The 26,027-nt window shown below is 45.5% G+C and overlaps 1 protein-coding gene across 8 annotated transcripts in view; it reads left to right on the top strand.

The window, feature by feature from the left end:
- SECISBP2 (SECIS binding protein 2) overlaps positions 1 to 17,517 on the top strand; it is a 41,896-nt gene extending 24,379 nt beyond the window's left edge. For 4 of the 8 annotated variants that reach the window (XM_033123019.1, XM_033123018.1, XM_033123016.1 and 1 more), the window contains 9 exons: positions 551 to 640; positions 2,002 to 2,134; positions 6,367 to 6,533; positions 7,189 to 7,324; positions 8,807 to 8,963; positions 9,622 to 9,842; positions 15,623 to 15,777; positions 16,071 to 16,263; positions 16,682 to 17,517. In XM_033123019.1, coding sequence (XP_032978910.1) covers positions 551 to 640; positions 2,002 to 2,134; positions 6,367 to 6,533; positions 7,189 to 7,324; positions 8,807 to 8,963; positions 9,622 to 9,842; positions 15,623 to 15,777; positions 16,071 to 16,263; positions 16,682 to 16,785 — 1,356 coding nt within the window. In that variant the 3' untranslated portion in view covers positions 16,786 to 17,517. The remainder of the gene's footprint in view (positions 1 to 550; positions 641 to 2,001; positions 2,135 to 6,366; positions 6,534 to 7,188; positions 7,325 to 8,806; positions 8,964 to 9,621; positions 9,843 to 15,622; positions 15,778 to 16,070; positions 16,264 to 16,681) is intronic. The other 4 variants (XM_033123020.1, XM_033123017.1, XM_033123014.1 and 1 more) reach the window with 3 other exon arrangements.
- The last annotated feature ends 8,510 nt before the right edge of the window (positions 17,518 to 26,027 follow it).

Here is a 26,027-nt window from a genome sequence, read left to right as displayed (position 1 = left end):
ACTGTTTTCTGTTCTCCATGATGAATCGTTTCCACAAAGTGACGGCCGATACTGCCAACCAGCTGGGTTCAAGGAGCCGAGTTTCCCGATTTCCTGACCAACTTTTCTCGGGATTTGGGAATGGAAAAGCGAAAAAAGTTCCCGAGAACGGGTGGGAATTCCTGCCTGGAAACCCTAGCAATAAATAGAAAAAATGTCTAAGAGATACATTGGGAGTAGTACGTTTATTTCCCATTGTGGGTATTACTGGGTTCAAGGAGCCAATTTTCCTGATTTCCTGACCAACTTCTCTTGGGATTCGGGAACGGGAAAGCGAAAAAAATTCCTGACAACGGGGGGAATTCCCGCCTGGAAACCCTATCTTTAAATTTGTTTTAAGAGTGAAATTAAGCTGGAGTCCGTATGTTATAGTTTTGGGGGCTGCTTTATATCGCCTTTGAACACTTCTGTGGGAGCTTATCATAGAAAATATGAGCAAGGAAAAGGTTTTACGTGGGTATATTTGATTCTCATGATTCATGAAGAGCTGAAGGGTGTGTGGTTTACTTAGGATACGGAGGAGTTCCCCAATCTGGCAGTGGCATCTGAAAGAAGAGACAGAGTAGAGTCACCGAAATTTCAATCTAAACAGCAGCCACAGGTAAATTTTAGATTGAACCACAGTTGCTTTAGGCCTAACTCTTCTTGCTAAACTAAACTCTTGAGAAAAACTACTTTCCAGACTTCTTGGTCTATGGAGACAGATAGTTTTGTTTTGATTTATTCCTTCATTGGATGAGGGCATCCAGTATGTTGAAACAAAAGTGGTTTTAAGCTAAAACTTAGCTTTGTCACTTTTGTAATAAGACTATTGGTAATTACCACTGCTTTATCAGAAAGTAGGGGAATACATACTACCTATGAAACTTTGATTTAAAGGAAAAAACGTTGGTTCAGTTTATTCAGGAAACAAGAATTCCTTCGTGAAGCAATAATGTCTGACAGAAAGAAAATAAGAGAGCCACCAAAATTTCACTGTTACATAGTCAGAACAAACAGAAGCGATGATTGTCCTTATGCCCCAGCCCTGCTGTGGATTCAGGAATGAACTTGTGGTTCATATTCCAGGTGGAGAACTTGCATACTTTGAATAGCTTAGCCATGTCCGTTGTCATTTTTGCCTTCCAGAGTGGGGTCAGTATTTTCACATTTGTGAAAAGTAAAATTCTAAACCCTTGTGTGAATTAACTTTGCTTTACCGTGTTATGGTTTCGTCATCTTCCACGCTGGCAGAAGGTCCCTCTAGTCCACCCGTGCTGCCCTTAGCGCTCACACTTTGACGCGAGCCCTCAGCCAGTGGGGTTTTTGCACCAGGGAAGAGAACAGTGGGCAGGAGAGAGGAGTGAAGGTGCTGAAGCACATACGACAACCTGCCCGTACAACCTTTTAAACCGTCTCAAAATCCAAATCACAGCTGGTTGAGAAGTAACATTTGTTTATATCAAACTTTGCGTCTAATTTAGTACTCATCTTCTGGTGTGATTTGGACTTGTATAAATTTTTTGGCCATAGCCCCGTGGTGTGTCATGGTGGTTGGTTGGCTCACTTAGGCAATTGGAGAATGAATGAGACTAATGAGGCAATAATACTAACCAATTAGCCTCACATACAAACTCCTGTATCCAAAGACTTTATACAAGCCTTGGTTTCTTGTCTATAGATGTACACAGTTATTTACAATGGAGATACAGACATAACTGTAGGTGGTTTAATATAAGCCCAGTATTATGAAAGAAGAGAGAGGAAATAAATAACCATGGTGGTGACACTGGCAAATAATGTGGGATTGAGGGGGTTTTTCTTTAATTACATTAATTTTTTTAATTTTAAGATTTTATTAATAGTCTCTTAAATCTATTTCATTTTATCTTTAATTGTGTGATTTTTGGGTCATAAAATAATGAAAAGCACCATTTTAAAATATAGTATTATAAATAAACTTCTAATTTTTGAACTTTTTAGAATAATTTTAGAAGTAGTGGAAAGAAGAGCCAAATTCCAGTACAGTTGGATTTGGGGGGAATGCTGACAGCACTAGAAAAGAAACAGCACTCCCAGAACGCAAAGCAGTCCTCCAAACCAGTCGTGTTCTCAGGTAAAAACATCTTTTCATCTCAAATGAAAGTCTTTTTGAGATAGACTATTGTGACTGTTTTCTCTTATAATCAAAAAGTATTTAGCTATAATCAAAACAGTATGGTACTGGAATAAGGATAGATATAGACCAGTATAATAGAAATGAGAGTCTAAAACTAAACCCATATATCTGTGGCCAGGAAATTTTTGACACGGGTGCTGAGTTCATTTAAAGAACAAAGAACAATCTCTTAAAAAATGTTTCTGGGGTAACTGGATTTCCTTGCTAAAGAATGAAGTTGGACCCCTACCTCACACCATAAACAAAAATTAACTCAACATGGATCAACAACTTAAATATAAGAGCTAAGACCATAAAACTCTTAGAAGAAAACAGATAAATTTTCATTACCTTGGATTAGATAATGAATTTTTAGACAGGACACCAAAAGGACAGGCAACAAAAGAGAAAACAGATGAATTGGATTTCATCACAATTAAAAACGTGTATGTACCAAAGGGCATTATTAAGAATGTGTAAAGACAGCTTACAGAATGGGGAAAAAAATATTTGAAAATCATGTATCTGATGAGAGTATAATATCCAAATATTTAAGAGCTGTAACTCAATAGCAAACTCAAAAAATGGACAGAAAAACTTGAAAACCATTTCTCTACAAGATGCTCATCATCATTAGTCATTAGAGAAACACAAGTCGGAACCTCAGTGAGATAGTTCTTCATCTGTACTCTGGAAGCTGAGGAAAACCACAGAAAATAACCAGTGCTGGTGAGGATGTAAAGTGATGCAGCGCCTTCGGAAAACAGTTTGGTGGTTCCTTAGAATGCTGGATACAGAGTGGCCATGTGACCAAGTAATTCTACTCCTCAGTATTTATCCAAAATAATTAAGAACAGACACTTGTATGGCAGTGTTCATAGCGGCATTATTCCTAATAGCCGAAAGGTGGAAAACCCCAAATGTATATCAACACACGAACGGATAAACAAAATGTGCTCTATATACACAATGGACCATTATTCAGCCTTAAAAAGAAAAAAGAAGGAAATTCTGATACACGCAACATCGATAAACTTGAAAACATTATGCTAAGTGAAATTAACCACACACACAAGGAAAAATATTGTATGATTTCACTACATGAAATATTCTAGACTAGGTGAATTAAAAAGAGAGTAGAGATTACCAGGGGTTGAGGAGCGGGGGGAACGGGACGTTATCATTTCATGGGGCAGATTTTCAGTTTGGGGCATGAAAAAGTTTTGGAAGTACGTAGTGTGGTTTCCCAACACTGTGAATGTAATTGATGCCACTGAATTGTGCACTTACAAACAGTGAAAATAGTAGATTTTATGTTACATGTATTTTAGCACAAAATTTTAAACGTTACTTAAAGGATGATGACATTGTGTATCTGAAAATTTCATGATACTTAAGTGCTCAGTACAGGTTACAAAGCTGCAGGTGATAGAAATGAATTACCTGCCTGTCCACGGGATGCAGTTCAGCAGTGTTGGCTCAGTTTTGTAAGTCATTCTCTCTGAAATGTCTTCTCCTAGAGCCAAGACAGGTAAAATTGTCGACATATCACAGAAAGAAATATGCACATTTGCCACCATAGTCGTTTAAAATAGGTAGTCTATTTAAAAAACAAAATAGGTACCCAAGGAAATGGTTAAGCTTTTTTGTTTCTGAATTATTTTACAGCAACTCATAGATATCCCGTCATTTTACCTGTAAATACCCAACTCAGCATCTCTAACTGATGGTGATTTTAGTTTTAACTGAACTACCCTGCCATCCTCTCATTTAATAATAATGATTGTTTTTTGTTAGCATCTTGTATCCAGTTTATATTTAAGCTTCCTTGCTTGTTTCAACAATTTTGGTAGTTTTGTTCTTATCAGTATCCATAGTTTCATACATTGCATGTCTGAGTATTATATACAGTAGGCCCCCCATTATCCACGGAGGATATATTCTAAGACCCCCAGTGGATGCCTGAAACCATGGGTAGTTCCGAACCCTATGTATACTGTTTTTGCCTGTACGTACATACCGACGGTAAAGGGTAAACTACGCTTGTGCTTTGGATCCATTAAGTAAACTAAGCGCGACTTGAGCACAAACACTGCATTACTGCTGTAGTCGATCTGATAACTGGGACAGCTACTCAGTGACTCACGGGCGTGGACATGCTGGACATAGGGAGGAGTCATGTCCTGGGCAAGGATGGCTAGGACACTACTCAGAACGGCACACGATTTAAAACTTAGGAATTGGGTATTTCTGGAATTTTCCATTTAACATTTTTGGACCACAGTTGACCCCAGGTCACTGAAACCACGGGAAGCAAAACTGCGGATAAGGGGGAAATACTGTATACCGAATTTCCCCCTTAGATAGTCTCTCCTCAGAGTTGCTGCTCTCAGTACATCTTCTGTTTTGGTAAAGGCCTGCAGTGCTGTTACTGTGTTTTACTGTCTTCAGACCAATCCAGGGACTTTGGTGGAAGTTGGTAATTTGTGGGATAACTAATGGCAAAGTCAGCTTTTCCTCAGCAGTTAGCTTTGGCTTTTACCATGTTTCCCCCAAAATAAGACCTAGCCGGACAATCAGCTCTAATGCATCTTTTGGAGCAAAAATTAATATAAGACCCGGTCTTATGTAAAATAAAATTAATTAATATAAGACCCAGTCTTATTTTACTATAAGACTGGGTATAATATAATATAATATAATATAATATAATATAATATAATATTATACTGGGTCTTATATTAATTTTTGCTCCAAAAGATGCATTAGAGCTGATTGTCTGCTAGGTGTTATTTTCGGAGAAACACAGTATTTTTTGATGAGATGGTCAGTCAGATGTGGCCATAAGAGGAGATATAGGAGGACCTCAAGAAAAAACAAAGCTTGTTATACTCTGTGTCCTGGAGACAGGAGGCATAGTATGCAGGGCCACGTGGGAAAGCACCGGGGTGGGCAGGAAGCATAGGACAGGAGGGGGGTGGTTAAAGGGCCAGAGCCTTTACTGGGTGTCTGCTGGCAAGGGACCCTCCTTCCCCAGGCCCACTGGTAACACTGGAGAGGCGCCATGTTAGTGGGGTGCGGGGGGTGCCAACAGGAGGGACCAGGGCTGGAGGGCCTGGGCAGCGGGAACTGCAGGAGCACAGCTGAGGTCCTGAACTTGGAGTGGCGTTAGGGATGGGGAGAGCAAGCAGATATGAGCAGGGTTGGTACGGGTTGTTTTTCAAGAACTGATGACAAGAACCAAGCCAGTTACATGTACATTTCAACCATAATGTGGGAACAACTTTCCAGATAACCAGCAGCTGTGCCCTAGCCAAGGCTAGAAATGGTGTGGGGCAAGGGCGTAGTGGATGCATTCTGCACTGCAGCAGGGAATTGGCCAGGTGAGACAGTGGACATATCTACCTGACTGACAAAGCACCAGTAACTGAGATTCCAGACTTAGGGAGTGTGGGTAAATACATTGGGGAAAATATTGATCCTTGTTTAAGCTGGGCAGCGAGTACATGGGCTTTGTTGTTATACTGCTCTCTTTGGTGATTGTTGGAAATTTTCCTAATGAAAGAACAGGGGAAAGTATGCACAGACTATGTGCTGGGAGCAGGAACAAGGTGTAGGAAGTGAAGCAGAACCGGAGAACGCAATGGAAGTATTGAATAGTGATCCTCATGTATTGACTGTGGAGGGATTGTTATGTACTGCACAATAAGGGATTTTAGGACTCTATGTGGAAAACACAAGAGAAGCAACTGGAAATGTTACTAGACTCTTATGAGTGCCTTATAAGATAGCTACATAGAAGACAGGCATATGGAAACCAATAGCCGACTTCTGCACAGGCGACGTCAACTGAAAGTGCTGGAGGGAGACTTACTCCAAAGGGCCGTTGTAAGTATGAACTACCAGAAATATCCTCAGTCGAAGATGAGATCACACATTGTTAGACTTTACGGAGAAACAGAAGATGTGTTTATAGGGATTGGGAGATGGTTCTTCCCAAATTATTTCATAATGGTTTTTGATCCCTAGTAAAAGGTACTAAATTTCACTGGCAACAATGGCCAATCAGAAGAATGTGTAAGGGACCGTTTGAGGAGGATGAGTAAGGTTGTGAGGACAGGCGGGCTGTGGGAGGGGTCCCTGAGGCCTGGGGAGCCCTTCCTGAGACACGTGTCCTCCCTGTGTTACAGTTGGGGCAGTGCCCGTCCTCTCCAAAGAGGCCACGTCGGGGAAGAAGGGCCACCATTTCAGCCAGGTGAAGACCCCACACAACCCCTTGGACTCCAGCGCCCCCCTGATAAAGAAGGGGAAGCAGAGGGAGATCCCCAAGGCCAAGAAGCCGACCTCGTTGAAGAAGGTGCGTGGGGTTGCGTTGCAAAGTGGGCACTAGAAAACCTAGTGTTGCTTCTTTCAGCTGGGAGGTTGGAGGGTTTCCTGTTCTAGCGGATGTGTTTGTGATTTTCTGAAAAATGATCTCTCGCTCCCCAAGTGACGTAGTGGGGCATGCGAAGTAGGGAGGCTTCAGCTACTGGACAGGGAAGCTGTTTTTTAAAAACTTTGCAATGACATGGACAGAAAACCAGAAATGCGGGGAGTTACGTTCTCATTTACTGGTACCCTCCTCCTACCGGAGGTGATCTGTCTGTTCAGAGTTGGTGAATTTTGGACACTTCCTGGCAGACGTTCCATCAGGGCTGTCGCACATGTTTCTTCCTGTAATTCTCATCAGTCTGTGGCGTGTGGTCTGTCGCAGATGGGGGACCGAGAGTCTTGCTTGGGGCCAGGTGACGGTTGACTGCACAGTTGCCTCAGAGCCCAGCCTGCGGCACCCTGCTCTGTGCACCTGGGGGGTTGTGTCGCTCCTGGGTCTCCCCCCGGGTTGGTGGTGTCCTGTTGCCACTGAGGGCACGGACAGGTGCACTGCCAGTATCCTGATTTTGGGTGGCTTGTTTCACAGAGGAGCTTATTTTTACAAGTATTTAAGTGTTTTAATCATTTATTCAATTTTAAAGATCATTTTGAAAGAACGGCAGGAGAGAAAGCAGCAGCGTCTCCAAGAAAATGCTGTGAGCCCAGCTTTTGCCAGTGACGATGCGCAAGACCCAGAGAGCGGTGAAGAGCTGGCGCTCGAGCAGGCTGAGCCCTTAGGTACGGAGTTCTGGTGCCTGCTACTGACGGAGTCCTGCAGTGGGGGCAGCAGGTGCCGCAGAGCTGCGGAGCTCTGCCCGCCCTGGCCCCTTTGTGGTCAGAGCAAGTCAGTGTTGAGCCCCAAGGACACACAAGTTTTCAGACTCCCAACTTGACAGGAAGAGGGTGTCCCCGCGGACGGTGGGGCTTCTGGTGCGGCTGCTTCTTGGCGTCTGTGAGGGAAAGGAGACAAGGGCCCTGAGCTCCGTCTACGTGACATTGGAGGGTCCTCACGACTTGAAGTAGCTGTGAGAATTAACCCCACTAACTGCAAAGCTGCTTTCCTATGAGTGGATGGGACACAGTGTCATAAAAAGAACCTGTTTAGTAAGCTGTTTATTGAATGACACATTCAGGAAAGTACAGGATCCTAAGCGTAGAGCTTGAGGACTTGCACAGAGGGAGCACAGCACCAGCTTCAGGAGCAGAGCAGCCCACGGTCCCCGTGCCCACCTGAGGCCTGCCCTTCTGCAGCCCCACTGCTGAGCCTTGGGCCCCTCTGGCCAGCAGTGTGCTGTGGCCCATGGGGGCAGTTCCCGATTGTCGTTGCTGCACAGCGTCGGGGTGTATGTACATGCCAGGTGACGGGGGTGGGGGGTTCGGGGAGCTTCACTTCGGGGCCATTAGACGTAGGGTCGCTGTGGCAATGTAGTGTGGTGAGTGTCTGCTGAGGATGTGAGTGCTGCCGCCAGCTGGTATTTCCCTGGTGACCTCAGGCTCAGGTCCCCTGCTGTCCAGCCTTGGAGGCTCCTTCCTGCCAAACAGGCTTCCGGGTGTGTCACCCGTTAGGCCCACTGGTGGGGAGAGACCAGCCCGACAGACATTGTCTTTGTCATTTGTGCTGTCCTGGTGGGTGTGATACATGCTCCTGAATTCCTTCTCTGGTGAACTGGTACCTCATTTCTAGAGACTCTGGAAGTCTCTAGAAGGACCTTTTGGGAACCATAGCAATTACTGACTCCTGTCTGATGTGTCCCTTGAGGCTCATAGTTTAGACATTTGAGTTCAGCTCTTATTTAAAGATTATTTGATAAAGGAATAGTCTCAAGCGTTTAAGTGCACAAAAATTAGAACTAAAAACCTGCTTTTAAAACTTCCTCATAGGAATTTCAGTTTAAATTTCAAAATTTAAAAATAAATTTGGCCACTGACTGAACCACACATTTAAAAATGGTTAAAGTAGTAAATTTTATAAATATTTTGCCACAAAAAAATTAAATAACTGAATTGGGGTCAAGAAGGCACTTCTGGGCAGAACAGAAAGTTGCCGGGTCTTCTGTTTTTCCCAAGCCATTCCTGTCACTCTGCTGCCCGCGGTGGTGCTTGGCAGTGTTTGAATGTGGTGGTGGGGCCGCCCTGGAGACACTGCCCGGCAAGGCGCCTCGAGCATCCTTCGCCCGAGTCCCGCAGGTGCTGTGCCATGACTTTATTCTTTCTGTGAAGCTCCAGGAGGAGAAGAAGTGTCAGTGTGTCCCACTCCTGTGTTGATGAACAAGTCAGAAGAGCCACTGGGAGCTGAGATCCACAAGGAGGCGGAGACCTCCCACCTGGCCCCTGATAACACCAGCTGCCCCAAGATCCACAGCCGGAGATTCAGGGAGTGAGTGAGCGCGTGGGGACGGGGGTGGCGGGGTTCCCTCTGGCTCTGGGCCTGGGTTCCCCACCCTGATGTCTCAGACCAGAAAGCCGTGAGGCTGGGCCCAGTGTTTTCATCCCCCTGTGAAGGTGACCAGGTACCTAGTCGTACCACATGTCTGGGCTACTGAGTCTGTTTCCACAAGGTCTCTCGTCCTGCTGCTGCATGGCCGAGGTGCCCATAAATCCAGATTTTCGGTTGGGGGAATGGGTGGTGAGTGATAGCGTGTTATGTCCCGGTTCCCTTTCATGATTTCATTTCTCTGCATGATTTATTAGGAGCTCTGCCCCCTCCCCTCCCACTTTTCTTCCAGGGCAGACTCTCCAGGTGTTTTCACGAGGAGAGGTGCACAGGGGATGGCCGAGGTGGGGGGACGCTTGGCAAGCTGTGGTGGAGGACAGGGTGCAGAGCTTTTGTCCCTTGTGGGTGGCAGTGGGGGAGGATTCCTCACGCCTTACCTTTCATTAAGCCCGGTCAGTCAGGAATCTCACTTGGAATTAGTATTGTTCATCACAGTATGATTTCCCGAGAGGGGCCATGACATCCGGCCCTCTCGGCAGGTGTGACGGGAGCAGCACTGCAGTGTCAGTGGAGAGCTGATGGCGTCTAATGTTTCTTTCAGTTACTGCAGCCAGGTGCTCAGTAAAGAAGTTGACGCCTGTGTTACGGATCTGCTGAAAGAGCTGGTCCGTTTCCAAGACCGCATGTACCAGAAAGATCCCGTCAAGGCCAAGGCCAAACGGCGGCTTGTGCTGGGGCTGAGGGAGGTGCTCAAACACCTGAGGCTCAGAAAGCTCAAGTGCGTCATCATCTCTCCCAACTGTGAGAAGATACAGTCGAAAGGTAATGGCGTGGCGTTGTCTCTGGCACATGGCCCGCATGCCCGGGCAGCAGCCAGGCCTCGGCAGTTTGGTTGGTTCCTTTTCTTTTAATTGAGTAATTTGTTTCCAGAGTTCATTTGCCCACCACATGCCTTACTGAGGTCTTCATGGCGGTTCCAGGCAGCCCCTCTGGGCCTCTGAATCAGGAAAGTCTGTATGTTGTCATGCAGTGTGCTGGGCACGGTGCCGGATTGCTCGGGAGTTAGGGAGGGTCACTGCTTCCTCATAACCAGAGGTTTTGTGACTGGCAGCCAGGCAGCCCCTGCACTGGACTGGCGTCCATTTTAAATGTTCGGGTTGTGTCTGTGACTAACTCCCGTATCCACTCATTCAAGGTGCGGCTTTGTCCGAGCACTTGGCCATCTTACTGACCCCGGAAGGTTGGTTCTATTTTGTGGGGTGTGAAATGCTGGGTGGGTGAGGCGATTGATAGTGAACCTCCTGTATGTGACCTCTGTGCAGTGGCCCTGAGCTTGTCCGTTTTACGTCTGTCTCAGGTTGCACAGTAAAGGGGTTGGTGTTAGGCACCGAGTGCCATCAGGCGCCACTCCTCCACCTGCATCTGGACACTCGCATTCCTTCCTCCAGTCCCGTTCCATCCTCCCACGATCTAAAATTCCACTCAGTAGAATTCCACTTGCAGGTGACTTAGTCCAGATTCCACACTGAGTTTTCCAGTTGCCATGTTGCATCTGAAGACACTTGAGGTTTCCTGACTTCCTCGGGGGCCTAAGAACAGCTGATGGACCTGTCTATCGCCAGCCGGCCAGGCTTGACCCATCCTATCTCGGGGCAGGTGCAGTGCTCCCTGGTTGGAAGGGGACAGCAGAGGAGTTTGGGGACCTGCCCACTTGGTTGTGTGCTGGCAGTGAGTGCCCCCACCACAGCCCTGGGGCAGCGTCGGGGTGGGAGTAGTCACTCCTGCTGCTTGGCCAGCTGCTGGGACCCCGGACACCTGGTGCACGAGGTGTGCTGCGGCTTCGTCCCTCGGATTGTTCCAGGCCCTCTGCGCCCCCGCACCCCTGTTCTGGGGACGTCCCCTCATCGTGTTGGAGGTGGTGTGTTTTTGTATCTCCTGCTCACTCTCTTGTCCGGATGCGCTTTTGCTTGTCATCCTGGGGACAGAGAGACTCACATCCCCACCCGAGGCTGTGGTGTTTGGGCTCCTGCTCGCTCCCTTGTCAGCTGGAGCACATCCGCAGTGGCTCATGCGGAAATGGTGTGCAGGGCACATCTGGGAGATAGGGCTTGAAATCCAGTCTTTCTGCTGCTTGACCTTTTTCCCTGTGTTTTCCCTCGTCTCTGGAAGCTTAGGAGAATGTCCTTGGGCTGGGTTCCGGGAGGTGGGACATTTGCAGCGGCACCCTCATGTCTGTGCATCGAACCCCCTTCCAGCCGCTCCTGCCAGCTGCTGGAGTTCCGCCGCGCAGATAACTGGGCCTGCGCACTGCACCTGTGGGTTACTTTCCGCTTCTGTTCACTTCCTTCATTTGGTTCTGTTTTCTAAACTTTCTGTAGAATTTGTCATTTCTGAGTGCTAGTTTTGTTGTTCTCTGAAGATTGTATGTTTGTCGCAGTTCAGATTGCTTCGTGGGTAGGGTACCTCTGGGGACGTGAGCTCCCTTCTCCCTGGGGAGCCTTTCTTTCCTCCAGGTGGTCTGCGTTTGGTCTCATGGTGGAGGTTTCCTCAGCCGTCGGTGTGTCCTTACCAGCTACTAGACGCTGACTGGAAATCGGGGGGTGGGCTGGCATTTAAAGGCTGTGAGCTGCATCGGAGGGCAGTGGTTCTCAAAATGAAGAGAACAGCAGTCCCCCAGTAGCTGCGTTCTGCTTGTGCACATCCATCGGGCCCCTGAATTTGCATTTCTGGCAAGTTCTTGGGTGCTGCTGCTGTTCTAAGGACCCAGGGGAGAGCCTGTGCCGTGGCATGACTGTGGGCTGCTGGGAGGGCGTCTCTCTGACTCCCCGGGGACTGGTCATGTTCCCTGGGGAAGGAAGGCTCCCACCTCCCGTGAGGGGAGGGAGCAGGGCCTCGACCTCCCCCTGGGGAGCTTGTCCTCACTCACCAGAAGAGATTTAGCACCTGCTGTCCCGAGAACCTGCCGCCCTGCCTCCCAGGAGGGGCATTGGCTGGGCAGAGTGGGTCTGGACACCGGCGTGCTGTCACCAGTCCCGCTCCTCTGAACGGCACCTTGTTTCTGAAGGTGCCACCTAGTGCAGACAGGTGGTGAGCTCTGGGTTGTTAATTCTAGGGTATAGAGGCTGGTTCTAATCTAGGCTTTGCCCCACTGTTGGCTTAGGTCGGCTAGGTCGGTTGTGCGTCTGCATCTCAGCTTTCAAATATTTTTTTGCTCTGGTCTTGCGTTTTTCTGTGGATTTACATCTTTCAACAAACAAAATGGGTATGTATTCTCTTCTGACTGTGCCAGAGAACTGAGTTAGGATTTTACTAAAAGGCATCTTGAGGATTTGTTGTGCATTTAAAATACATTGCGTAATCATCAGTTCCTGCATTTTTTTGCTTTGAGGCATAAGGAACTTGAGTACACGTCTTATAAATTCTTCTTCTTTGGAAAAGATAGCCCATGACTTGCAGTCATTTTAAAGCTAAAATTCAGTATTACAGCTATAGATTACGCTAAAGCACTGCATTTGCTCAGAGTGGCCTTTTACCTCGTAATTCTGAACTTAAAGCTTTCAGGCATTTTATGTGTTGAGTGTTTTCCCTGTTTTAAATTGTCTCGTGGAACTTTGAGAGTTGGCACTCGGAGCTGCTTTCAGCTCTCACTAATCACTGACTAGGCGGTCTGAGCAAAGCCACTGACTTGGGTCCCCAAGCCCACCCTCACTCCGTAATGCACCGGAGGCCTCCCAGGACGTGAGGACGTAGAGCTGCTCTCACGGCTGGGACTGACTGCAGTGGAAGGTCGCAGTGCAGTCAAACAGGGAAAGACATGAGGGGTGAAGCCAGGGAGCCACTCAGGGCACGCTGTGACAATGCGCGTGAAGTGCTGTATATGGGACATCTTGAGAGAGACTAGGTGCCCGGGGTATATACTGGGGTCCACTCACATGGGCACCCTCTGCCCGGCACGTACCAAGCCCGCATAATCGCAGGAGGAAGTGGGTGACAGCATACACCTCACTATTCCCACGAGCAACGTCTGCACAGTAGCCACTCTGCTCAGATGGGGTGGTGGGAACCCTCCAGAAAGCCCACTTCTGTTGGCAGCCAGGCACCGACAACACAAGCGGCCCTTTCTAAGGACGGCGGCGGCCGAGCCGGTGGGTTAGCCTGCTGCACGCTGCTGAGACCGCGCGTGGGCAGCCCCAGGGCGGGGGCCTGAGGCAGAGACGCTGGGCTGAGCGGTGGCTTGGCCGATGTTAGGGGCCTGCGTCAGTCTCTGCTGGCAGCTTGGTTGTGTCTGAGGAACACGCTCGTCAGCCCACCTCTGCCCGTCTCCCATTCCTGCTGGCCCAGCACTGGTGGTGTTCTTTGAAGTTTGTGCCCCCCACAGGTTGCTTCCTCATCACCTCCCACATTCTTCAGGTAGATCTGGAGTGTGGGTGGGTGAATTAAGGGGTGTGGGGCTTAAAAAGTAATGCCAGTCACACCAGCTGCAGAGTGAATTTCCAGTGCCCATGGGGGGGAGGGGAAGGGGGTTGTGCCCTTGAGAAGTTCCTCTAGTGAAAGAAAATGAGGTAATCATGTAATTAGTTCCCAGGGAGGTGAGGTATTAGGGAATCTTTTCCTCTCATGCAGATGTGTATTTCCACCTAGTGTCAGTCTGTGTGCAGAAGAACTGCAGCTGTGTGACAAATGCTGTCACTTCCAGATGCTGGGTGAAAACAGCTCACCATGCAGCGGGTGGGATCCATGGTTTTATTACTTCTGAGGTGTAAACCCCCCAAATCCCTCTAGCTGCTCAGAGACAAACCACCGTTGCCAGATTTTTTTACTTCACCAATAGTCTGTGCATAGGTATGAATACTGAGTATGATCTGGCCTCCTGGACCCCGTGTGGACCTGGTTTCCTAGCTTCAGGCTGGGGATCCTACCATCACACTGGCACATGCAGGTTGTATGGCTCCTGAAGGTCTGCACTGTCCCTTACTGATGGCACATCAGGGGTTTTCACACTTCACACCTGTCAATGAGGCCGCATCTGGCATGTGGTTTATTTGTGTGAACATCACTGTGGGTTCTATACTGAGATTTGAAGGGCACGTGTGTATGTGTGACCCACCTGGCCTCGCCCCAAGAGACTGTATTGGCACTTGATTTGGATGTTTGATTTGCGGTGTTTTCTGTGAACTGTGGGTTCATATTCTTTGCCCGTTTGTTTTTTGGGATGTTCATCTTTTTTATATTGTGTTACCTTTTTTTAATAACAGGAGAGTTAGCCTTTGGGTAAGAGTGGAAATGTTTCTCTCGTTTGTCAGTAGCCTGTTTTCTTTTCACCTTTTTTTGGCCATGCGGGGACTAGATGTGTATATATTGGTATTTTTTATTCTTAACGTTTTTCTCACATCTAGGTTTCATGTTAGTCCTTGACCTTCCCACTCCAAGGTGACTAACCGTTTTTTAATTGTGCCTTTTTTTTTTCCTGTTTATTTGTTTAGGTAACATGTATTTCAGTCTAACATGGATCTTTCCAGAGGCTGCCCCAGTTTTCCCTTGTCCACTGCTTCAACATGTACTTCCTCACACGTTCAAGTTCCCCATGTATTTGGGTCATTCCTGGACCCTCTGTTCTGTCACTCTGAATCCCCTTATTTACGTGCTTTTAGCTTTATAGCAGCGTTAATGTCTGATGATGCTAGCCTGATATTTCCCTTTTTCAAAAGGCTATTTTTACTTTTGTGTTTTTTTCATATTTTTTGTTTCAAGAGAAAAAACATCCCATTTGTAGTAAGCTACAGTATTTCAAATTTGTAGGCTAACATAGAATTGACATGTCATCATTTTGGAGCATGTCCAAGAGCAGAGATATCTTTTGTTTGTTTAGATTTACTCTGTGGGTGCTGCCATGAGTGGAGTCATTTCTGTGTTACGCGTTCTGACTGGATGCTGCTTACATGTGTGCAGACCAGTGATTGGTGCGTTACTGGTGCACAGACTCCCGTATGTCGTTCTCTTGGTGGTGCTAATTCTTTGGTGCTGCTGCGTTTCTGGCTTAGCACGCAGAGCTCCTTCACCCCTTCTTTCTGCTCATCACGCCTCTCCCCGCTCTCACCAGCCCTGGCTGCCCCCAGCTGGGAGTTAGGGCGGGGGCTGAGGGGCACTGAGCCCACGTGTGGTCATGGTGGAGGGGCCAGCAGTGTGGGGTAGGTCTCTTAGCGAGTTATCCGCTCCGGATTTCCATGTGTAAGTGGGGTGTAGCCCCCCCTCCTGCTTTAGGCTTTCCGTGAGGATACAGGGGCTAACACGTGAGGCAGGCAGACCAGTGGTCGAACATTTAGTGAGTATTCAGTAAGTATTTGTTGAGACTCGTTAGGCATCACATGAGCTATTGATGCGACGTAGTGTCCTTTGGGAGAGTGATTCCTTCCACATGGCTGAGAGGAACAGTGCATTTGCACTGCAGTACCCTGCTTTCTCCTGTGGACACGGGGCACAGGCCACTGACGAGTGAAGAAGGTAGCTGGGGAGTGTTGCTATCTGTAGGAAAAAGTCCTTTGCGACCGGTGTCCCCGCCGTGCCCCATGTGACGTGTCTCCCTGTCATTCTGTCCTCGCCAGGCGGGCTGGACGACACCCTGCACACCATCATCGATTACGCCTGCATACAGAACATTCCCTTCGTGTTTGCTCTGAACCGCAAAGCTCTGGGGCGCAGTGTGAACAAAGCGGTCCCTGTCAGCGTGGTGGGGATCTTCAGCTACGCTGGGGCGCAGGTGAGTGGGCAGGGGCTGCCGCCCACTGGCACTGCCTGTGGGCAGACGTGGGAGAGAGGGCTTGGCCGCAGCCAGCGCCCGGCAGAGCCACCCGCCCAGCATGGAAGGAAGTGCGATTCAGAATTGAGCTCTTGGCTTAGTGCCGTCACAGAGGTGCCTCAGGTGCCTGCTCTTCTTTCGGAGCGGCACCCTAGATGGTGGCACCCTACTTCTCTTGGGTGGGCTCCAGTGTGGTTGTCCGGAGACCCTTATCCTCTGTGATCGGGGATGTCACCTGTGCTCTTCTGCCCAAGGACCAGTTCCACAGGATGGTCGAGCTGACAATGGCCGCGCGGCAGGCGTACAAGACCATGCTGGAGAACGTGCGCCAGGAGCTGGCGGGAGAGCCCGGGCCCCAGGCCCCTAGCGGGCCACCTGCACAGGGCCCCAGCTGCTCTGCAGAAGACGGTCCCCTGGCTCCTGCCAGGGCAGAAGAGCCACCCTACAGTGAGTGCGGGGAGGGTCTGAGTCTGGGCTGAGTGTCCTCCAGGTCTTCATGGACGGATTCAAAAATCTGCCCAGGAGAGCAGCGCAGTCAGGCCGCGGTGGCACCGGCTCCGCTGGGCCTGGTTAAGTCCTGGCCATTGTCTAAGAGGTGTTCTCGGACTAGTGAGTGACACAGATGGACCTTGGGCCACATGGCCCCTGGACAGAGGGTGGCCTCGAGGACAGTTGTGTCCCTTGTGGGAGGTAGCAAGGTCAGTGAGTGCCAAGGGGTGATTGGTTCTGCTCACAGAGGTGGGGGTGCAATGCCGTTGGTGAGCCCAGGCCAGGCCCCATCTGGGCACTGAGCCACTAAGCAGTACACTTTCCGGTAGAGACTGTCCCTGCCTGTTCATCAGCTGTGCTGCTTTCTCGTTTCCAGTTGAAATCTGGAGAAAACATCTGGAAGCGTACAGTCAGTATGCCCTGGAGCTAGAAGAATCGCTGGAGGCTTCAACATCTCAGATGATGAACTTGAATTTATAAGAAGACTTCTTTTGTGTATTTGTATATTTGGGATAAGGAGGGGGAGATTTGAAAGACTTTGGGGCCCTTAGTTCTTCATTGTTGACCTAATGTCTGTAATGCCATTTGATTGGGAAGTCGCCCCGTGTGAAGGGCACGGGAAGCAGGCTTTGTGGCAGCCAAAGCTGCGAGTCCCATGAACGGGCACTTGAGCATGCTGATGGAAAACTTTCGTAAAAGCCTTCAGACACAGCGTTGGCCCTCTGAGCACATTGTGAGTCTGGAAAACACTGGAAACTACTCCAAGTCATCTGCTGCTGAAGAAGAATCCTGCCTATTGCAGAATAGCTGAACCAAATTCGTTGGTTAGCAGAAAACGTGTGATGGGGCTGAGTTCTCTCAGTCCCGGTGACCCAGACCAGCCCTGCACAGAGCCAGTGTCAGAGCAGGAGGGTGGGGAGGACCCCTTCTCAGGACATGGCCTTTCAGCCAAAAGATGTGGGCGATATTTAGAGTGTTTGCTAAAATGAACAGAAATTATCTTTGACACTTTAGTCTTTATTTTCCAAGGAAACAATGTATATTAGTTACTAAATTTCAGTTTTGATAATCTACAAATCTTTTCTTTCTTTTGGGAATGAAAATACTCTAAATTATTTCTTTCGAGAGGCCTGGAGGGGAGTTTACTTTTGTACTTCCCTGTAAGTAAGAATGCTTATTTATTTTGAATAAAGATTATTTAATTTATCTGGAGGTTCTGGTCATTTGGCTTATCCTTGGTCTCTGTTTTACTGGTTCTTCCTTTGTCTTAATATGTGCCTTTTGGCCTTTGAATGTAATGGAACCAAGCAGGGAGAGATTTGCCGTGCCAGACCTCCTGGGTCGGAAAGGAATGACTGCTGAAGTCTCAGACCCTCTGATACCTGCTGTCACCAGACCCGGCCCTAGTCCATCTGCTTGCATGCTTGTCACAGAGGAAAATGGCAGGAATGAAGTGTCACTGGTTTGTGCTTGTCAGGCAGACAAGGTATGGTGTTGGCTTTGAAAATAGTTGAATTCAGTGATGCCAAATAGTGTTCCTTTGAGAGATGAGTGGCCTGTGATGAGCAAATAAAGTGGAACAAGTCAGAAACAGTACGCTGTGTGAACAGGACGGGTAGTCTGACTGGAGTTTGTGTGGATGAAGCACCCATCTGTCTTGTCATGTGACACTCATTATTCCCAGTCTACCCTGCTTCTTCGAATGCAGTCTGAACTGTTTAAAAATCTGGTCGACCAGGCCCTAAGCCCCAAGCCCTGACTCTTGTCAACAGGTTTCGCCCTCTGGTCCAACAGGAGGAGCAGCCTCAGGAAGGTCTTTCCTGCGCTCCCTGTGTCAGCAGGTAGCAAGTCAACTATAGTAGGTTTGAAAATAGATTTATGTGAGAATAAAGTTTCCAAAATTAATTCATAGGGAGAAAATGAAATAGCCTTCAGCTGTACTGCCTAGAATTCAACTGAGCAGCCTGGAATTGTAAAACTGATAAATCAAAAAATTATTAAGAAATAGACTTGTCAAGATGGCAGAGTAGGTAAACTCTGAGATTGCTTCATCCCACTACCAAAATTACAACTAAATTATAGAACAACCATCATTGAGAACCACCTGAAGCTAGCTGAACAGATTTCCTATAACTAAGGATATAAAGCAGAAGCCACGTTGAAACTGGTAGGGGTGGAGACGCAGACTGGGAAGGTTCCACATACATGATGTGGCAATTAAGAAATGGGAGGGCTATCTCCACTAAGGAGGTGCCCCCTGAGGAGCAAAGGGTCCCAGACCCGTACCAGACTCCCCAGCCTGGGGCACCAGTGCCAAGAAGAGGAGCCCTTACATCTGCCTATAAAAACTTGCAGGGATTGTGTCCAAGACAAACAGCTGCTAGAGACTGAGGTGTTGCTCTTAAAGGGCCCATGCACAGACTCACTCTGTAACACCAGCACAGGGGCAGCAGCTCGAGAAACTTCAGGGACATGTGAGAAACTAAAACGACTAACTTTAGGGCATGGGCTGGGGGGGCAACTCCCCAGGGGCGGAAGCACTAGCAAGCGCCGTTCTTTTGTTGAGCTTTCCCATGCAACCAGCCCCGTGCAGGTAGGCGCCAAGTCTGAGCGCTCCATTAACCTGACTAATACTGCTCTGGTGTTTCCCTGAGACCCTGCCCCACCCAACTTGCTGGCCCAGCCTGAGCCTCTTCCAGCGGCTACTCTACATAAGCATCCTGCCTCCGCTCATACTACAGCCTTTCCCCCAAATCCACAAACCTCACAGGAATTGTGGCTGCCCTAGGCTTGCACCACATACTTTCTCAAATATTTGCAAATCCCACATGTGGCCGCCACTCTCAGCTCACACTACAGATTCTCAAAGGTCCGCAAACCCTACACAAGTAGCAGCCAGCCTCGGCGTGCATTATGACTCCCATCAGGTGGTCCCAAGCCTGGCATAAGTGACGACCAGTCTTGCCCTGTACCATAGCTCCAACTAAGCAGCCACAAACCTGCCACAAGTGACAGCTGTCCTTAGCTCGCATCATGGTGCCCATCAAAGGGTCCCAAGTCCAGCATAAGTGGCAGCCGGCCTTGGTTCACAGTGTAGCCTCTCTCAAGTGCCTCCAAGTATAGCACAGGGAGCAAACAAGTACAGATCACTTTATAGGTCTTACCAAGCAGCCCCAAGCCTGGCACAAGCAATGGCTGACCTTGGCCTTCACTGGAGCCCCTCCCAAGAGGCTCCACACACAACACACCAGGAGTGGCTGCATCAGACCACCTCAGAGCCCCACCCAACCAGTTCCACAATCAACATAACCAAAGGGCAGCCTCAGCTGGCACCAGAGCCCTGCTTAAATGACTCCCACTCCATGGAGATAAGCTCCACACAATAGTTCGTCCACTGTAGTCACAATCAGCCCTTACAGCCAGTGAGCCTGAGGGTCAACCCCACTCACTGATGTGTCCAAGCAGGCGAGGCCCAACTCCAACAGGAGGGTACACAGTCCACACCAGGGACACCACTGGAGCTCCTGGCTCGGGTGACAAGGGAGACTGCCACTGATTCCCACAGCACACCATCTACAAAATGTCACTCTGTCAAGACCCGGAGATGTAGCAGATCTACCTAATACATAGAAACAAACACAAGAAGTCAGTCAAAATGAGGAGACAAACATGTAGCAAATCAAAAAGGACAAAACTCCAGAAAAGGAACTAAGTGAAATGGAGAAAAGCAATCTACTAGATAGAGTTCAAAACACTGATTATAAGGGTGTTCAATGAACTTGGGAGAAGAATAAACGAACTCAGTGAGAGCTTCAAAGAGATAGAAAACAAAAAGAACCAATCAGAACTGAGGAATACACTAGAGGGAATGAACAGCAGATTAAATGAAGCAGAGGGTCAAATCTGCAATCTGAAAGACAAGGTAGAAGAAAATATCTAAACAGAACAGCAAAAAGAAAGAACTTTTGTAAATGATAGTTTGAGGGACCTCTGGCACAACAACAGGCATACCAACATTGACATCATAGGGGTACCAGGAGAAGAGAGAGTGAGGGATTGAAAACCTATTTGAAGAAATATGACTGAAAAACTTCCCCAACTTGGCAAAGAAAACAAACATATAAGACCAGGAAGTGCAGAGAGTCTCAAACAAGATGAACCAAAAGAGACCCATACCAAGACACATCATAATTAAAATGCCAAAAGTTAATCTTAGAAGTAATTACAGAGAAGCAGTTAGTTACCTACAAGGGAGCTCCCATGAGACTGTCGGCTAACCTTTCAACAAAAACATTGAAGATCAGAAGGGAATGGCACAAAATAGTCAAAGTAATGAAAGGAATAAAACTACACTCAATATTGCTCTACCCAGCAAGACTATTATTTAGAATCAAAGGAGAGATAAAGAGTTTCCCAGACAAGAAAAGCTAAAGGAGTTGCTCACCACTAAATCAGCATTACAAGAAATGTTAAAGGAACTTCTTTAAACAGAAAATAAAAATATCAATAAGAAAATAGGGGGAAGAAAAATTCTCACTAACAAAGGCAAACACTTAGTAAAAGCAGTGCATCAACCAATTATAAAGCTAGCACAAAGGTTAAAAGACAAAAGTAGGAAGAGCATGTATAATTTATAACAATAAATTAAGGAATATACACACAAAAGAGGTAAAAATAATGACAGAAACAAACATAGCAATTAAGTGACCATCAAAAACATAGACTTCTATAAACAAAAGTTGGTAAATATGAAGCACATGGTAACCACAAACCAAAAATCTGTAAGAGAGATACAAGAAATAAAGAGAACAGAATCCAAACATAATGCTATAGAAAGTCATCAACATGCAAGAGAATAAGAAAGGAACAGAGAACTACAAAAACAGAAAACAATGAAATAGCAATGACCACCTACCTATCAATAATTACTTTAAATGTAAATGGACTAAATGCTCTACTCAAAAGACACAGGGTGGCTGAAAGGATGAAAAAAAAAAAAAAGACCTGTACATGTGCTGCCTATGAGAGACTCACTTCAGATTGAAAGATACAAACATACTGAAAATAAAGGGATAGAAAAAGATATTGCATGCAAATGGAAACAAAAACAAAGCTAGAGTAGTAATACTTAGACAAAACAGACTTTAAAATAAAGGCTATAACAGGAGACCAAAAAAGGTATTTCATAATGATAAAGGGATCAATTCAACAAGAGGATAGAATTCTTGTAATCACATTTATGTACCCAATGTAAGAACATCTGAATCTATAAGGCAAATATTGACAGACATAAAGGGAAATATCGACAATAATACAATAATAGTAGGGGACTTTAACACCTCATTGACACCAATGAATAGATTATCCAGACAGAAAATCAAAACAGTGGCCTTAAATGACACATTAGACCAGATGGACTTAATAGATATTTTTAGAACAGTCCACCTGAAAGCAGCAGAATATACATTCTTTTCAAGTGCACATAGAAGATTTTTCCAGGATAAACCACATGTTAGGCCACAAAACAAGTCTCAATAAATTTAAGAAGACTGAAATCATATTAAGCATCTTTGATCACAATAGTATGAAACTAAAAATTGATTACAAGAAGAAAAAACACAAACACTTGGAGGCTAAATAACATACTACTAAATGAATGGGTTAACAGTGAGATCAGAGAGGAAATCAAAAGATACCTTGAGACAAATGAAAATGAAAACGACGACTCAAATTCTATGGGACACAGCCAAAGCAATTCTTAGAGAGAAATTCATAGAAATACAGGCCTACCTCAAGAAACAAGAAAAATTTCAAGCCATCTAACCTAAAGGAACTAGAGAAAGAAGCCCATAGTGAGTAGAGAGAAGGAAATAATAAAGATCAGAACAGAAATAAATGAAATAGAGACTAAAAAAAAACAACAAAAACAATAGAAAAGATCAGTGAAACTAAGAGCTGGCTTTATTGAAAAGATAAACAAAATTGATAAACCTTTAGCCGGACTCATCAAGAAAAAGAGGGCCCAAATAAAAAAAATCAGAACTGAAAGAGCAGAAATTGACAACTGACACTAAAGGAATATAAGAAAATACTACAATTATATTCCAACAAATTGGACAATCTGGAGGAAATGTATAAATTCCTAGAAACATACAACCTTCCAAGACTGAATCAGGTAGAAACAAAATCTGAACAGACTGATAACTACTAATGAAATTGAATCAGTTTTCAAAAAACTTCCAGCAAACAAAATTCCTACACCAGATATCTTCACAGGTGAATTTTACCAAACATTCAAAGAAGAATTAATACCTACCCTTCTCAAACTATTCCAAAAAATTGAAGAGGAGGAAGGCTCCCAAAATCATAAGACCAGTATTACTCTGATTCCAAAACCACACACACACAAATTGTGGGCCAATATCTTTCACAAACGTAAGTGTAAAAATTCTCAATACTAGCAAACCAAATTCAGCAATACATTAAAAAAAATCATACACCATGAACAAGTGGGATTTATTCCTCTGATGCAAGGTTGGTTCAATATCCACAAATCAGTTAACATGATACACCGCATAGATAAAATAATAAAAATCATACAATCATATCCATAGATGCAGAAAAAGTATTTGACAAAATCCAACATCCATTGATGCTAAAAAAAAAAAAAAAAGGAACCCTCAGCAAAATGGGGATAGAGGGAATATACCTCAACATAATAAAGGCCATATATGACAACCCCACAGCTAATATCCTCAATGGGAAAAAGCTGGAAGTTTTTTCTTTAAGATCAGGAACAAGGCAAGTATGTCCACTTTCACCACTTTATTCAACATAGTACTGGAAGTCCTAGCCACGAGATTGGACATGGAAAAGAAATTAGAGGCATCCAAATTGGAAAGGAAGAAGTAAAATTATCATTATTTGCAGATGATATGAAACTATATATAGAGAACCCTAAAGATTCCACCAAAAAACTATTAGAACTAACAAATGAATTCAGTAATGTTGCAGGATACAAAATTAATACTCAGAAATTGGTTGCATTTTTATACACCAATAACTATCAGACGAATTAAGAAAACATTCCCATTTTACAGTTGCATCAAAAAAATAAAATGTGTAGGAATAAATTTAACAAAGGAGGTAAAAGACCTGTACTCAGAAAACTAAGAGACGTTGAAACCACAAATAAATGGTAGGATGTCCCATGTTCATTGATAGGAAGAATTAACATTGCTAAAATGTCCATACTACCCAAAGAAGTCTACAGATTCAGTGCAATCCCTATCAAAATACCAATGACATTTTTCACAGAACTAGAACAAATAATCCTAAAAATTTATAGGGAATACAAAAGACACCAAATAGTCAAAGCAATATTAAAAGAACAAAGTTGAAGGACCTGACGTCAATCTATACTACAAGGCAATAGTAATCAAAGCAGCATGGTACTGGCATAAAAACAGACAGAGATCAATGGAACAGAATAGAGAGCCCAGCCTATATGGCCAATTAATCTATGACAAAGGAGGCAAGAATATACAATGGGGTAAATATAGTCTCTTCAATAACATGCCCCCCAAAAAATGAAATTAGACTGCTTTCTTACACCATATACAAAAATAAACTCAAGATGGATTAGAGAACTTCAATGTAAGATCTGAAACCATAAAAGTTCTAGAAGAAAACATAGGCAGTAAACTCTCTGACATTGCTCTCAGTATTATTATTATTATTATTATTATTATTATTATTATTATTTTGATATATCTCCTTGGGCAAGGGAAACAAAAGAGAAAATAAACAAATGGAACTACATCAAACTAAGTTTTTGCACAGTAAAGGAAACTATCAACAAAGCGAAAAGACAACCTACTGAATGAATGGGAGAAGATATTTGCCAATGAGACATCAAATAATGGGTTAATATCCAAAACGTATAAAGAATTTATACAACTGAACACCAAAACAAAGAAACAAACAAAAGAAAAAAAAATCCAAGTGAAAAGTGGGCAGAGGACCTGAATAGACCTTTCTCCAAAGAGGACATACAAATGTCAAATAGACATATGAAAAGATGCTCAACATCACTAATCATCAGAGAAATGCAAATCAAAATCACAAGGAGATACCTACCACCTCACTCATGTCAGAATGGCTATCTTCAATAAATCAACAAACAACAAGTGCTGGCGAGGATGTGGAGAAAAGGGAACCCTTGTGCACTGTTGGTGGGATTGCAGATTGGTGCAGCCACTGTGGAAAACAGTATGCAGGTTCCTGAAAAAATTAAAAATAGAACTACCATATGATCCAGCAATTCCACTCGTGGGTGTTTATCCAAAGAAAACCAAAACACAACTTTGAAAAGATATATGCATCCCTGTGTTCACTGCAGCATTATTTGTTGCCATGCAGCAGCCTAGCCGTGTGTCTCCTCGTACCTGCCCCTAAAGAAAGGAGAGTCTGTGAGATGGATCCTTTCAGGGACTTTGCTTCACCTTTGTGCTTATACCTATGTCTCCCTGTTTGGCCCCAAAAAGATGACTGGCTAGTCAATGACGGGTATGATTCTCCACGGGGGCAGGAGGCGGGGCGGACAACCCAAGCCAGACACAGCTGTGTGGGGACCATCTGGGGAACTCGCGGGGTCGACAGAGGTGGACACAGCCCCCCACGTTCCCCCAGCTAAGGAGAGCCTCTGCCTCTGTGGCTGCATTCCTTCCCACAACCTGCAGGGGAAGTGACTCGATGATGTGCTCTCCATCTATTCATATGCATATAGGTTTTGTCCCTTGGGGAAGTCCTTATCCTGAGACACCCTGCCTGCAGGCAAGGGTGATTGGCTTAAATCAGTTTCCTACTATGATGTATGGGAGTCACAGATCTTGAGATTGACAAGCTTTATCTCCTTTACTTCCCCACCTAACTAATAAAAGCTATGCGTTGGCCCAATTCAGGGCTCAGTCCTTGAGACTTGAGTTCTTTGGCCCTGCTTGCACTCTACTCTTGTCTACTGTCTTTCTTAACCTTGTGCCGCCCTTCTCACTTCCCACTGCTCTTGTCGAGCTGAACACGACAATTATTTATAATAGCCAAGATATGGGAGGAATCTTGTGTCCATTGATAGACAAATGAATAAAGAAGTGGTACAATTATACAACGGAATATTACTCAGCCACAAAAAATAAAATCTTGCCATTTGAGATAACATGGATGGACCTAGAGGGTATTATACTAAGTGAATTAAGTCAGACAGAGAAAGACAAGTAACGTATGATTTCTCTGAGGAATCTAAAAAACAAAATAAAGACACAAAACAGAAACAAACTCATTCAAATTGATGGTTGCCAGAAGGGAGGGAGTAAGGGCATAGGCAGAAAAAGATAAGGGCAGTAAGAGGCACAAATAGCCAGTTATAGAAACAGTCACAGGAAGGCAAAGGACAGCATAGGGAATACAGTCAATACTATTGTAATAACTATGTGTGGTGTCAGGTGGGTGCTAGACTTACCAGGGGGATCACTTCGTAAGTCATATAAACATCTAATCATTATGTTGTACACCTTAAATATAATACAGTGGTACCTCGGTTTTCTAACTTAATCCGTTCCAGAAGACTGTTCAAGTTCTGAAACGTTTGAAAACCGAGGCAAGGTTTCCCCATAGAAAGTAATGCAAAATGGATTAATCTGTTCCGGACCTTTAAAATCAACCCC

Source organism: Rhinolophus ferrumequinum, chromosome 12 (assembly GCF_004115265.2).
Source record: "Rhinolophus ferrumequinum isolate MPI-CBG mRhiFer1 chromosome 12, mRhiFer1_v1.p, whole genome shotgun sequence".
NCBI classification, from domain to species: Eukaryota; Metazoa; Chordata; class Mammalia; order Chiroptera; family Rhinolophidae; genus Rhinolophus; species Rhinolophus ferrumequinum.
This window is presented reverse-complemented; position numbering and strand designations above follow the sequence as displayed.